The sequence below is a fragment of the Anomaloglossus baeobatrachus genome, chromosome 5 (assembly GCF_048569485.1).
Source record: "Anomaloglossus baeobatrachus isolate aAnoBae1 chromosome 5, aAnoBae1.hap1, whole genome shotgun sequence".
Lineage (NCBI taxonomy): Eukaryota > Metazoa > Chordata > Amphibia > Anura > Aromobatidae > Anomaloglossus > Anomaloglossus baeobatrachus.
In genome coordinates, this window is record NC_134357.1 from 472,441,557 (window position 1) to 472,456,732 (window position 15,176).

General features: G+C 49.4%; 1 protein-coding gene across 1 annotated transcript in view; it reads left to right on the forward strand.

Moving 5' to 3' along the window:
* Nucleotides 1-15,176, forward strand: part of PLEKHM1 (pleckstrin homology and RUN domain containing M1) — a 35,458-nt gene that overhangs the window by 14,998 nt on the left and 5,284 nt on the right. The window contains exons 9-11 of the mRNA XM_075350654.1: nt 4,327-4,520; nt 4,842-4,905; nt 5,021-5,178. Of these exons, the coding sequence (XP_075206769.1) occupies nt 4,327-4,520; nt 4,842-4,905; nt 5,021-5,178 (416 nt within the window). The remainder of the gene's footprint in view (nt 1-4,326; nt 4,521-4,841; nt 4,906-5,020; nt 5,179-15,176) is intronic.

The window sequence follows — 15,176 nt, forward strand, 5'->3', positions numbered from 1 at the left end:
ATGGTCTGGGTCTCCCATAGGAACGATAAAGAAAAAGAGAATTTTGTTTACTTACCGTAAATTCTTTTTCTTATAGTTCCGTCATGGGAGACCCAGCACCCTCCCTATTGCCTGTTGGCAGGTTTCTTGTTCCGGTGTCTTCACCGGCTGTTATTGTTGTAGACAGAGGTTCCGGTTCTTCCGGTTTTTACTCTGTCTCTTCTTGTGGGTGGATGTCCTCCTTCAGCTTCTGCACTAAACTGGCTAGGACTGGCTAGCAGGGGGTGTATATACTGGGAGGGAGGAGCTACACGTTTTGAGTGTAGTAACTTTGTGTGTCCTCCGGAGGCAGTAGCTATACACCCCATGGTCTGGGTCTCCCATGACGGAACTATAAGAAAAAGAATTTACGGTAAGTAAACAAAAATTCTCTTTTCTTTTTTTTTTTTTTTTTCCTTTCTCCCTGGCCCAAGAGATGTGGGATGATCAGTCCATGTCCCTTTACGGTCAGACACAGTCATTACACAGTACACAGCAGAGAGACATACAGTCAGGGCCAGAAATATTTGGACAGTGACACAAGTTTTGTTATTTTAGCTGTTTACAAAAACATGTTCAGAAATACAATTATATATATAATATGGGCTGAAAGTGCACACTCCCAGCTGCAATATGAGAGTTTTCACATCCAAATCGGAGAAAGGGTTTAGGAATCATAGCTCTGTAATGCATAGCCTCCTCTTTTTCAAGGGACCAAAAGTAATTGGACAAGGGACTCTAAGGGCTGCAATTAACTCTGAAGGCGTCTCCCTCGTTAACCTGTAATCAATGAAGTAGTTAAAAGGTCTGGGGTTGATTACAGGTGTGTGGTTTTGCATTTGGAAGCTGTTGCTGTGACCAGACAACATGCGGTCTAAGGAACTCTCAATTGAGGTGAAGCAGAACATCCTGAGGCTGAAAAAAAAGAAAAAATCCATCAGAGAGATAGCAGACATGCTTGGAGTAGCAAAATCAACAGTCGGGTACATTCTGAGAAAAAAGGAATTGACTGGTGAGCTTGGGAACTCAAAAAGGCCTGGGCGTCCACAGATGACGACAGTGGTGGATGATCGCCGCATACTTTCTTTGGTGAAGAAGAACCCGTTCACAACATCAACTGAAGTCCAGAACACTCTCAGTGAAGTAGGTGTATCTGTCTCTAAGTCAACAGTAAAGAGAAGACTCCATGAAAGTAAATACAAAGGGCTCACATCTAGATGCAAACCATTCATCAATTCCAAAAATAGACAGGACAGAGGTAAATTTGCTGAAAAACACCTCATGAAGCTAGCTCAGTTCTGGAAAAGTATTCTATGGACAGATGAGACCAAGATCAACCTGTACCAGAATGATGGGAAGAAAAAAGTTTGGAGAAGAAAGGGAACGGCACATGATCCAAGGCACACCACATCCTCTGTAAAACATGGTGGAGGTAACGTGATGGCATGGGCATGCATGCCTTTCAATGGCACTGGGTCACTTGTGTTTATTAATGACATAACAGCAGACAAGAGTAGCCGGATGAATTCTGAAGTGTACCGGGATATACTTTCAGCCCAGATTCAGCCAAATGCCGCAAAGTTGATCGGACGGCGCTTCATAGTACAGATGGACAATGACCCCAAGCATACAGCCAAAGCTACCCAGGAGTTCATGAGTACAAAAAAGTGGAACATTCTGCAATGGCCAAGTCAATCACCAGATCTTAACCCAATTGAGCATGCATTTCACTTGCTCAAATCCAGACTTAAGACGGAAAGACCCACAAAGAAGCAAGACCTGAAGGCTGCGGCTGTAAAGGCCTGGCAAAGCATTAAGAAGGAGGAAACCCAGCGTTTGGTGATGTCCATGGGTTCCAGACTTAAGGCAGTGATTGCCTCCAAAGGATTCGCAACAAAATATTGAAAATAAAAATATTTTGTTTGGGTTTGGTTTATTTGTCCAATTACTTTTGACCTCCTAAAATGTGGAGTGTTTGTAAAGAAATGTGTACAATTCCTACAATTTCTATCAGATATTTTTGTTCAAACCTTCAAATTAAACGTTACAATCTGCACTTGAATTCTGTTGTAGAGGTTTCATTTCAAATCCAATGTGGTGGCATGCAGAGCCCAACTCGCGAAAATTGCGTCACTGTCCAAATATTTCTGGACCTAACTGTATAAGAGATTATCATCTCAGCACAAGAACATTTATCTTAAACACATCCAGTTGTGGAAATTATTATTATTCCAAGATCTATCGATTTTAAAATAAGCTTTGTGGGAAAACCCCTTTGAAATGAACCTCTCAGGTGCAATCTGCACCCAGAACCACAAGCAGTTCTGGGTGTATATTGCTAATCCCTGCATAACTGTCCCTGTATACAGTAGCATAGATAAAGAGATCTTTAGAAAAAGTATTTCTAAAGATCCTTTGGATCAATGGTGCTCTATAAATAAACAATAATAATAATAATAATAATATGCTAATGAGCGCGGGGACTAGTCCCAAGGGAGTTAGTTCCTGCGCTCATTCCGCCATGTTAGCATGCCCACAGGGACATGCCAACATGCTATTCAATTCCCATTGCCTAGCATCATTAGCGGTGACTCGTGAACCTTTCCATTGTCACTGCTTCAGAACGCCGGGTTTAGGCTCAGTGCACATGATCAGAAGTTCCAGCACTTATGGTAATGCGCACTAGACCTCTCTGAAGCTGGGAATATACACCCGGCTTCATAGTGCACATGACCGGAAGTGCCAGGAGTTCTGATCATGCGCACTAAGTGGTGACAACAGACACAGGTCCGCGCGTCACTGCTGATGACACTGGGTAATAGGCATTGAATAGCATGTTAGTATGCCCCTGTGGGTGTCCTAACATGCTAAAATGGCGGACTAGTCAGGGGAAGTAACGTCCTTGGTACTAGTCCCTGTGTTCATTAGCATACGGTAAAAGATCTTAAGAAATACTTTTTCTAAATATCTCTTTATCTATGCTAGTGTATACAGGGACTGTTAGGCAGGGATTAGCAATATTCACCCAGAATGGCTCATGGTTATTATTATTTTATTTATTATAGCGCCATTTATTCCATGGTGCTTTACATGTGAAAGGGGTATACATAATAGAGACAAGTACAATAAACAATACAAGGCACAGACGGGTACAGGAGGATAGAAGTCCCTGCCTGCGAGGGCTCAGTCTACAAGGAGATAGGTGAGGATACAGTAGGTGAGGGTGGAGCTGGTTGTGCGGCGCTGTATCAGACTGAGGGTTACGGCAGGTTGTAGGCTTGTCGGAAGAGGTGGGTCTTCAGGTTCCTTTTGAAGCTTGTCAAGGTAGGCGAGAGTCTGATGTGTTGTGACAGAGCATTCCAGAGTATGGGGGAGGCACGGGAGAAATCTTGGATGCGTTGGTTGGAAGAGGAGATGAGAGGGGAGTAGAGAAGGAGATCTTGTGAGGATCTGAGGTTGCGTGCAGGTAAGTATCGGGAGACTAGCTCACAGATGTAGGGAGGAGACAGGTTGTGGATGGCTTTGTATGTCATGGTTAGTGTTTTGAACTGGACTCGTTGGGCAATGGGAAGCCAGTGAAGGGATTAGCAAAGAGGAGAGGTCGGGGAATAGCGGGGGGACAGGTGGATTAGTCGGGCAGCATACTGGACTTGATAGGTTCCCTTTAATGACTCCCATTGAGCTCCGGCCGGGACACAGCTGGGAGTTGTGGTCTATATTGAGCAAGGCAGAGAAGTGACTGTGGAAAGAAGAGGACCAGACAGCGGCTGCAGAGGTGAGCGGTGAGGGAAGAATATTTAGAGGGATTTTTTTGAACGTCTGCTATTTGTAAGTCAGATATTCGTGAGTCGGAGACTCCGGTAAAGGAGAAAAATCGCTTGTTTTTTTTTTTTTTTCTGGATGAGAATCTGACTTTTTTTTTTTTTTTTTTTTGTTTGTTTACTACACTTGTGTGAACTTAGCCTTACTGAGAAGGTAGGTTCAGTAGTATTGTGTCAGCATTTTCTCTTCTGAATTCTCACCACGGGTCTCATGACACAATCTTACAACATCACAGTGCTGAGACCTATATTCGGGCCACAAATCCAGTCACAGTAACATTTGGAGAGAGTCACAAGTTCCTTTCAGCTTCTGGCGGGGACCACCGGGTGCTGCGCTGTGGTTTCCTAATGTGAGCGGTTATTGATCTCTTCCTCGTAGGCTTGGGTGGATGTTTTCTGTCTTCTGTGACATTTGATTCACGACCTGTTATTGTTCTCCACAATCAGCTCAGTGACGAGTGACTGTCCCACCCTCTTCTGACTCCAGGTGTCCAGACCAGCCCTAAACTTCCTACGGATGGTGCAAGAGGAGCCAATTTTTAACCTCAAATGTTTAAATGACAGACTGTATCAGCACACACAGACCATGCGGGAGATCGAGAATAGTCGGGAGAAGCTGCGGCTGCTGGGAGAGTATCTGATGACCTGTCGTAGCGGAGCACTGCAGGAGCTCAGCACAAGGTAAATGTCGGGGTCCCCTAATACTGCACCCACCAGTGTTACATAGCATTCCTGCTAGAGGCGGTGGAAATAACGCCACAGGAAGACTGGCACAGTGATTTCTTAGAGTAAACTTGTCCCTATATTTATTATTGGTCTCTCAGCGCCATCTAGTGACAGTGGAAGGATCTTCAGTTGTTATTTTTGCACATGGTATTTGCGACTGTATTTGATAGAATATTGTGTCCCGTCATGGCTCCTGGGTGGACACATCACATATAAAGTTAAAAGGAGCTACTTGTTACTAATTAACTGTTTTTTTGTTTTGTTTTTTTTTCTCAGCCTAAACCAACGCGATTATCTCCTGGACTGTGCTCATACTTACAGCGTGCGGGACCTTAAGCAGGTGCGTTACCAGCCTCCATATCTCTGCATATAACCCTGGCCCTTATCAGAAGTGCGGGACTATAAACCTGCCCTGCCAGGCTTCAGCTGTGCGTAATTCTCTGTTTTTCTTGTAGGTCGCTGATGGAGCATTTGACTGTTTTCTTCAGTCTGCCCTGGAGTTTTCAAGCAGCCATGTCTACAAGTGTGAGCTGTGCAGCCAGAGAGGCTTCATCTGTCAGATCTGCGACCAGGATGAGATCATATACCCTTTCCAGTTTGACACCACAACAAGGTGAGCGCTATTGTCTCTGTCATCAGGTTCATTCACACAAGAAAACTCACTGGAGCAGGTGCAAATTGGGTGCAGGGGCTCTGGAGGCCACGGGGTGGGTGCAGGGGCTCTGGAGGCCACGGGGTGGGTGCAGGGGCTCTGGAGGCCACGGGGTGGGTGCAGGGGCTCTGGAGGCCACGGGGTGGGTGCAGATGCTATGTATTAAAATATAAGTAAACGTTGCTTCAAAGCATCTGCAGCTAATGTTTTGGGCCGGAGCTGATAGCGACACATTACAGACATAACATGTATGTACTTTTAAAGGGAACCTTGTCACCAGGTTTTTGCCTTTATGAGCTGCAGCCACCACTTGTGAGCCCTTTTATAAAAGCTGTTTTTTATGTTATACAGAGTGACCTGGGCTCCTATATACACTCCATGACAGAAGTTCTGTTGCTTATCCATGTTATGTTAATAAAAGCTTATAACCTGACTTTAAATTCATCCATTGGTTTCATAAATTACTCTTTTGAAAGCTGAAACCCTCCCGAATTTGGTTTAGGTTATGAAAATAAAGTTGCTGTAAAGCTGAAATATTGATCATTTAATGAACACAGAAAGGTCAGATTTTGGCAAGACAAAAGTTTTGTCGCCCACAGAAAGTAATGTGAAATTTAAACAAATTAACTTCTAATACAAAGATATGTTGCATAACATTGGTGAATGAAGTTGTGGTGCTATTAGAGCCATATTTAATATTTTGTTAGACTTCCATGAGCTTGAAGGACTGCATCCATGCGGTTCAACAATGATTCATACAATTTATTGATGAAGTCATCAGGAATAGCAAAGAATGCAGTCTTACATGCCTCCTAGAGTTCATCTAGATTCTTTTGTTTTGTCTTCCAAGCTTCCTTTTTCATCCTGCCCCAAACATGCCCAATGATGTTCATGTCTGGTGACTGGGCTGGCCAGTCCTTGAGCACCTTGATCTTCTTTGCCAGGAGGAGCTTTGTTGTAGAGATGGATGTATGAGATGGAGCACCATCCTGCTGCAGAATTTGACCCCTTTTATGATTGGAAATGTTAGAGGTAGCTAATACTTCTTGATATTTTAGGCTATAGATATTGCCTTTCACCTTGCAAATGTTTCACACACCCCCATACTGAATGTAACCTCAGACCATGATCTTAACTTAACCAAACTTAACTGTTTTCTCTGTGTATTTTGGATCCATACGGGCTCCAGTAGGTCTCCTGTAGTATTTGCGGCGGCTGTGGTGTATTTCAACTGAAGATTCATCGGAGAAATCCACCTTCTGCCACTTTTCCAGTTTCTATCCGTTTAGCAGGCTGTGGGACTTGGCAAATGCCACACATTTTTTTAATTGCCTTTTGTTTAGTGCTGGCTTCTGGGCACTGATTCGACCATGGAGGCAAATTTCGAGACAGAATCCTTCAAACTGTTCTAGTTGACACAGGGACTTGAGGTGACCAGGCCTGTTGGAGCTCTGCTGCAGTGGAAGAGGGGCTGGCTTTAAATTTTCTAACCAACAAACGTTCCTCCTGAGCAGTTGTCTTGCGGGGTCTGCCGGACCTGGGCTTGTCAAAAACATCTCCAGTCTCTTCAAATCTTTTTTTTTTTTATTATTATTTTTTGTACTTGACCCTGGACACATTAAAGGTGCCAGCCACCTCTGCAGTGGATCTGGTCTTCAGTCTCTTGATAATCAAAGCTTTGGTTGCAGGGTTGATTTTTGGCATGTTGTCAGAGGTCAAGTTGCAGTTCAACTGAAGGTCTGGGGTGCTGGGTTTTTTTTTTTTTAATCACGCCCACTAATTAACCGATCATTTAGTGAGCACAGGTGAGGATGTACACTAGGATTGGGTGGATTATATAACAAGGCAATTAAACTTTTGTCTTGCCAAAATCTGATCTTTCTGTGTTCATTAAATGATCAATATTTCAGCTTTGCAGGAACTTTATTTTCATACCTAAACCAAATTTGGGAGGGTTTCAGCTTTCAATAGAGTAATTTATAAATCCAATGGATGAATTTAAAGTCAGGTTATAAGCTTTTATTTACATAACATGGATAAGCGACAGAACCTCTTGCCGGTGAGTGTACAACATTCTAGAATACTTTCTTTATCGTTCCTATGGGAGACCCAGACATTGGGTGTATAGCTTCTGCCTCCGGAGGACACACAAAGTACTACACTAAAAAGTGTAGCTCCTCCCTCTGAGCCTATACACCCCCTGGAGAACCAGATCTAGCCAGTTCATTGCTTTGTGTTCAGGAGGCATACATCCACACATGCATTCTCATCTGATTTTTCATTTTTGGAAAGATTTTGAAGAAAAGCGGGTCCAAGTCTGGACCCCCGGCATGTCCCTTCTCACCCCACTGTGTCGGCGGTGCTGTTAAGGTTGATTCCAAGGCTGGAGCCTTACATGCCACGCTCCTTCACCATCCCTCGGGCTCTGGCTTGAAGTGGGAGCCAGCACGGTTCTCCATGCTTTGCAGGAGACCGGTCTCCATCCGCAGCCCTTCAGGATCCTGCTGGACGGAGCACTCATCCCCAGGGACATGGCCCTGCGTCTCAGCAAGCTAAGTACCTGAGACGTTTATATTCTGGGGGTCCCTGTACTTTATTCTGTGGGGAGAGTGTGCTGAGTGAGTTTTCTGACATTTCCGGCCGGTTCTCTGGCTGTCGCCTGAGAACCGCGCCGAGGGTGCCTGCGCGCCGGCCGCACCGCTCAAATTTAGGCCCCGGCTTCGCCAGAAGCCTACTTTCGGTTTCACTGCCCTCGCATGTCATTCATGCAGAGGGACAGTGTGGCTCCGCCCAGCGGCCATTCTGCACAGGGGAGGGACACTCCCCACTGGGTACATGTCTCCTCCCCTGTAAGTCTCTTTGGCCCTCCAGATCCCGCTCTCAGGATTGGCCCCGTCCCCTCTCCTCCATGTGCCCCATTGATCTGTCCGAAAGTGACTCCGATGTTAGTGATTTGATTGCGTCCATTAATTCTGTACTGGACCTCAATCCGCCAGTATCAGAGGAGCAACCCTCTCTGGCAGAAAAGCACCAGTTTACCTTGCCTAAGAGGACAAGGAGTGTGTTCTTTAACCACTCCAGTTTTCAGGCCACTGTGACCAAGCCTAGGGCCTGTCCTGACAAACGCTTCCAAAGCGTGGTTCTGATGACCGTTTTCCCTTTCCACCTGAGGTGGTCAAGGAGTGGGCTCATTCACCAAAGGTAGACCCCCCCGGTGTCTAGACTCTCAGCCCGGACCGTTGTATCAGTGGCTGATGGCACCTCTCTTAAGGATTCCACTGACCGCCAGGTTGACCTTCTGGCCAAATCTGTATATGAGGCGGCAGGGGCCTCGTTCTCCCCATCTTTTGCAGCAGTGTGGGCTCTCAAAGCCATCTCTGCTTCTCTAGAGGAGATGCATTCCCTCACCAGGGAATCTATGCCCAAAATGGTTGCCTTAACTTCCCAAGCTTCAGCCTTTTCATCCTATGCCATGTCTGCCATGCTAGAGGCTTCTCACCGCACTGCGGTGGCTTCGGCTAATTCCCTCGCTATCCGCAGGATCTTGTGGCTTCGAGAGTGGAAGGCAGATGCTTCTTCAAAGAAGTACCTTGCTGGGCTCCCTTTTGCTGGGTCCATGCTATTCGGTGAACAACTGGATGAAATTATTAAGGAAGCTACTGGCGGGAAGAGTACTTCCATGCCACAAACCAAAACCAGGAAACCTGTCCAGGGTAGGAACCAGTCGAGGTTTCGTTCCTCCAACTGGTCGTCCTCTAAGCCCTCGGCCTCGTCCACTAACTCAGCCAAGGACAAGAAATCCAACTGGCGCCCAAAAACGCGTCCACAGAAGACCGCAGGAGCTGCTGCCACTAAGGCAGCCTCCTCTTGACTATCTGTCCGCGCCAGCAACGTCCTTAGTCGGTGGCAGGCTCTCCCACTTTGGCGACGTGTGGTTTCAACACGTCTCCGATCAGTGGGTGCGGGATATCATCTCCCACGGCTACAGGATAGAATTCTCTTCCAGCCCGCCAAACAGATTTTTTCTGTCAACTCCCCCCTGCTCCAAGGCCGCCGCCTTCTCTCAGGCCGTGGCATCCTTGCAGGCCAACGGAGTAATTGTACCGGTTCCCGTCCGGGAACGGTTCAGAGGTTTCTACTGTGAGGTAGCACGGTCGGCTGCGCAGCAGAAGACACGGGATCCAGGCATTAAGGTTCACAGCACACGGTTTTAATGTCCAAACAAAAGTCCATAACAAAATACATGTGCCTCTCCAGCAAAGAGCTCAGGGAGTTCTGTTCACTCCCTCACACCCGGCACACCTGCCCTCGTTCCTGTTTCCATTTAACCATTCCTTCAGCCTGTAGGGAAACAGTATTAACCCTAGAGTGGATTTACTTTCTATCATGGAGTGAGCACAACCGGGGCGAGACATACCGGCCGTCATAGATAACCCCGGTCACAGTCTCACATACCCCCCCCCTCAGTTCAAGCGTGCGGGGTTGAACTCCCGCCATCAAACACTGGCCGCGTGACAAGGCATCGGCGTTGCCCTGCAACCTACCGGCCCGGTGTTCAACCGTAAACCGGAAGTTCTGCAGAGAAAGGAACCACCGGGTAACCCGGGCAATTCCGTTCCTTGGCGGACCTCATCCAGACCAGTGGAGAGTGATCCGTCACCAAGCGAAACTGCCGTCCCAGCAGGTAATAGCGTAGGGACTCCAAGGCCCACTTGATCGCCAGGCACTCCTTCTCCACTACGCTATAATTCCGCTCGGGAGGGGTGAGCTTCCTACTCAAGAAGGTGACGGGGTATTCCTCCACCTGAACCACCTGAGACAGTACTGCCCCCAGGCCGACCTCTGAGGCGTCAGTCTGTACTATGAACTCCTTCCGGAAATCAGGGTGTACAAGAATGGGCTGTCCGCACAGGACCTCCTTCAGGGCCCGGAAGGAGTCCTCGGCCTGCGGAGTCCAGCGCACCATGACGGACTTCTTGCCTTTTGAGAAGGTCCGTCAAGGGGGCTGATAGTCCCGCAAAATCCTTTACAAACCTCCTGTAGTACCCCACGATACCCAGGAAGGCCCTAACCTGCTTCGTGGTCAGGGGTCTAGGCCACTTCTGGATCGCCTCAACCTTGTTAATTTGGGGCTTAATCACTCCTTGGCCTATCACGTAGCCCAAGTAGCGGGCTTCCGTGAGTCCCAATGCACATTTCTTGGGATTGGCTGTCAATCCGGCTGTTCGAAGCGCGTCCACCACCGCTTGTACCTGTTCCAAGTGGGTCTGCCAATCGGAGCTGTAAATAATGATGTCATCCAGGTACGCTGATGCATACGCCTGGTGGGGTTCCAGCACGAAGTCCATCAACCTCTGGAACGTGGCCGGAGCGCCATGTAACCCAAAAGGCAAGACAACATAGTGGAAGAGACCCTCCGGCGTAACAAAAGCGGTTTTCTCCTTGGACTCCGTTAGTGGCACCTGCCAGTATCCCTTGGTCAGGTCGAGCGTGGTAAAATATCGCGCCTGTCCCAGCCTATCAATCAGCTCATCCACCCGGGGCATGGGGTAGAGATCGAACTTGGATATTTCGTTCAATCTCCTAAAGTCATTGCAGAACCTTAAGGAGCCATCGGGTTTTGGTATTAGGACAATCGGACTAGCCCATTCACTCCGGGATTTTTCGATGACCCCCCAGGCGTAACATTGTCTTTACTTCCTCCGATATGGCTTGTCGTCGAGCCTCCGGTACCCGGTATGACTTCAGGCGTACCTTCAGGTGCGGCTCGGTGACAATATCATGTCGTATCAGACTGGTCCTACCAGGCAGCTCGGAGAAGACATCGGGGTTCTGCTGAACCAACCGTCTGGCCTCTCGCCTCTGTTGCTTGGTGAGGGCTTCTCCAATCCTTACTTCTGGTTCGTCCTCTCCGGAGGTCGCTGGAGCCGGATGTGAACGACCCGAAGAGGAGGGAGGTGGGGAAAAAACAGCCATCAGGCTTTCCCGTTCCTGCCAAGGTTTTAATAGGTTGACATGGTATATTTGTTCAGGTTTCCGCCTACCGGGCTGCAATACTTTATAGTTAACCACCCCGACTCTTTCCTTTATCTCGTAGGGGCCTTGCCACTGAGCCAGGAATTTACTCTCCGCCGTGGGGATTAATACCAACACCCGATCCCCGGGTTTAAAGGTCCGCACGGTGGCTTGTCTATTGTAGCGGCCGCTTTGCGCGGCCTGAGCCTCCTGTAAATGCTCCTTCACAATTGGCATGACCGCGCTTATGCGGTTCTGCATACCCAAAATGTGTTCGATCACACTTTTTTATGGGGGGTGGGCTCTTGCTCCCATGTTTCCTTTGCCAGGTCCAACAATCCCCGGGGATGTCGCCCGTATAACAATTCAAAAGGCGAAAACCCCGTGGATGCCTGTGGCACCTCTCGTATGGCAAACATCAAATAGGGAAGCATCATATCCCAGTCTTTCCCGTCTTTTGAAATTACCCTTTTGAGCATGGTTTTCAGGGTTTTATTGAATCGCTCCACTAAACCGTCCGTCTGAGGATGATACACAGACGTACGCAACTGCTTGATCTGGAGTAGCCGACATAGCTCTTTAATCACTTTAGACATGAATGGGGTCCCCTGATCCGTAAGGATCTCCTTGGGCAATCCCACCCGGCAGAACACAGCAAACAACTCCCGAGCTATAAGCTTTGCTGCAGTATGTCTGAGAGGTATCGCCTCGGGATACCGGGTGGCATAGTCAACGATCACTAGGATGTGTTGGTGCCCTCGAGCGGACTTTACAAGGGGCCCCACCAGATCCATCCCTATCCGTTCAAAAGGGACTTCTATAATGGGTAACGGTACCAACGGACTGCGAAAATGGGTCAGGGGTGCGGTAAGCTGACACTCCGGGCAGGTTTCGCAGAACCGTTTTACCTCCCCAAAGACCCCGGGCCAATAGAACCTTTGCAATATTCGCTCCTGCGTTTTCTTGACCCCTAGGTGGCCACTCATCAGGTGTTTATGAGCCAAGTCGAGGACCCGCCGGCGATGCGGCTGGGGCACCACCAACTGTTCTACCCCCATGCCCCGTATTTCATCTACCCGGTAGAGTAAATCCTGCTTAAGAGCGAAATGGGGGTACCTTACCTGGGCACCGGGCAGCTGTGCCACCCCGTCAACTACTGTCACCCGACTCCGGGCATGTATTAACGTAGGGTCCTGGAGTTGGGCTGTCCCAAACGTATCCGGGGACGCCTCCAACTCCGGGATGGGCTCGACCGTCTCAGCCTCTCCTGCCAATACCTCTAGGGGTGACCTATCGGGTTCACACTCTGTCCCTATCATGGTGACCCCTACGGCAGGTGTCCCGGATTCAGGATTGTAGGGCTCAGGTCCCGGACCGACCAATATCTGAGGGGACTTAGGGGGTCCCCTCCATAAAGTCCAAAAATAGGGCAGATCCCTTCCTAGGATCACGTCATAAGGAAGAGTGTTAAGAAGTCCCACCTCATGTTGCACCTGACCGCAAGGTGCTGTGATGGTGACAATCCCCGTGGGATAGTCGCGGCGGTCCCCATGTATGCAAACCACCCCCACGGTGCGTCCTGTGGCCTTTACTTTAGCCCTCAAGGTGGATCGCACAAGGGTCACTAAGCTTCCGGAATCCAACAATCCTGTAACCGGACATCCATTCACCTGTATTTGGCACAAGTGGGGCTCAGTCTCTGGGGAGACCAGGTCAGCGGTACACACCACCTGAGCATACATTGAACCCCACCGGGTAACCCCACAATCCATGGGCTCCGTGGTGAGTGGACACTGGGCTTCCATATGTCCCACCCGCTGGCACCGCCAACATCTAATGGGGACGGAAACCCCCTTGACGGGTTGTCGTTTAGGGTACAGAACCTTCCGGACCTCAGGAATGGCGGCCGCGGCCTCAGACGGGACGGTAGGGGACTCCTGCACCGTTGTCAGCGGTGGGTCCTTGGCCCTAGGCTTGGAGGGGCCGGACCGACGGGCGGTACGCAAAGTCTCAGTGTCCCGTATCAAGTCCTGCGTAGCCACATGCCGCTCTACCAGGGACACTAATTGGTCCAGGGTACTCGGGTCACCCTGTCCGACCCACCGTTGAACGGTGACGGGTAAAGTGCGCACAAAACGATCCACTACTACCCTTTCCACCATTTGCGCCGGGCTCAGAGTGTCAGGCTGCAACCACTTTTTTACAAGATGCAACAAGTCATAGGCCTGGGAGCGTACGGGTTTGGCTTCCTCATAGAACCACTGATTTACCCGCTGAGCCCGTACATAGGTATTCACCCCCAACCGAGCCAGTATTTCGGCTTTCAGGGTCACATAGTCAATGGCGTCCTCGGTACAGAGGTCCAGGTACGCTTTTTGGGGTTCCCCCGTCAGATAGGGCGACAATACCTCAGCCCACTGCGGGGTCGGCAGCTTTTCCCGCTCGGCCACCCGCTCAAACACCGCCAGGAACGCTTCCACATCATCACCCGGGGTCATCTTTTGCAACGCTTGTCTCACCGCTTTCCGGATGCTGCCGTCGTCACCCGGTCCCGGGGTTGTTGCTGCCGGTCCGGCACGGATCGACTTGGCCAGGAGAACCATCTGTTCTTGGTGCCTTTTTTCCTGCAATTGCAAGGCTTGCTGCTGACGTGCATTGGCCTGATCCATCTGTTCTTGGAGTTTTTTTTCCTGCACTTGCAAGGATTGCTGCTGACAATCCAACGCCCGGAGCAGGTGTGCATTGGTCTGTTGCTGCTGTGCATTAGCCTGTTGTTGCTGTGCATTAGCCTCTTGTAGCTGTGCATTAGTCTGTTGCTGCAGCCTTAGTATGTCTTCCATGGCGTCGCTGGGTTTGGGCTGTAGTATAGCCGCTCGAATCCAGGACATGTGCTACCGGGTCACCAGGGATGGATGCTACACCTCACCGGCTGTCATGCCTGCATTCTCCACCATATGTGAGGTAGCACGGTCGGCTGCGCAGCAGAAGATACGGGATCCAGGCATTAAGGTTCACAGCACACGGTTTTAATGTCCAAACAAAAGTCCATAACAAAATACATGTGCCTCTCCAGCAAAGAGCTCAGGGAGTTCTGTTCACACCCGGCACACCTGCCCTCGTTCCTCTTTCCATTTAACCCTTCCTTCAGCCTGTAGGGAAACAGCATTAACCCTAGAGTGGATTTACTTTCTATCATGGAGTGAGCACAACCGGGGCGAGACATTCCGGCCGTCATAGATAACCCCGGTCACAGTCTCACACTACTCAAATCTCTTCCTAGTCCCCAAAAAGGACGGTTCCTTCCGGCCCATCCTAGATCTCAAGCTTCTCAACAAGCATGTTCAGGTGCGGCATTTTCGCATGGAGTCTCTGCGATCAGTCATTGCCTCAATGACCCAAGGGGATTTCCTGGCATCCATCGACATCAGAGATGCCTATCTGCATGTGCCAATTGCAGTTTCACACCAGCGTTGGCTACGTTTTGCAATCGGAGAGGAACATTTCCAATTCGTGGCTCTCCCCTTCGTGTTAGCCACGGCCCCTCGGGTATTCACCAAGGTCATGGCAGCAGTGGTTGCGGTTCTGCACCTCCAGGGGTTGGCAGTGATTCCTTACCTGGATGACCTTCTAGTCAAGGCTTCATCCAGCGCAGACTGTCAGCGGAGTGTCTCGCTCACTCTCACCACTCTAGCCCAATTCGGGTGGCTTGTCAATCTGCCCAAATCCACTCTGACTCCGACCCAGAGGCTCACGTACCTAGGGATGCAGTTCGAGACTCTGCCGGCACTTGTGAAGCTGCCCTTAGTCAAACAGCAGTCCCTCCAACTGGCGGTGCGCTCTCTGCTGAGGCCCCGCCGTCATTCCATCAGGCACCTAATGCAGGTGCTGGGTCAGATGGTGGTGTCAATGGAGGCTGTTCCCTTTGCCCAGTTCCATCTGCGTCC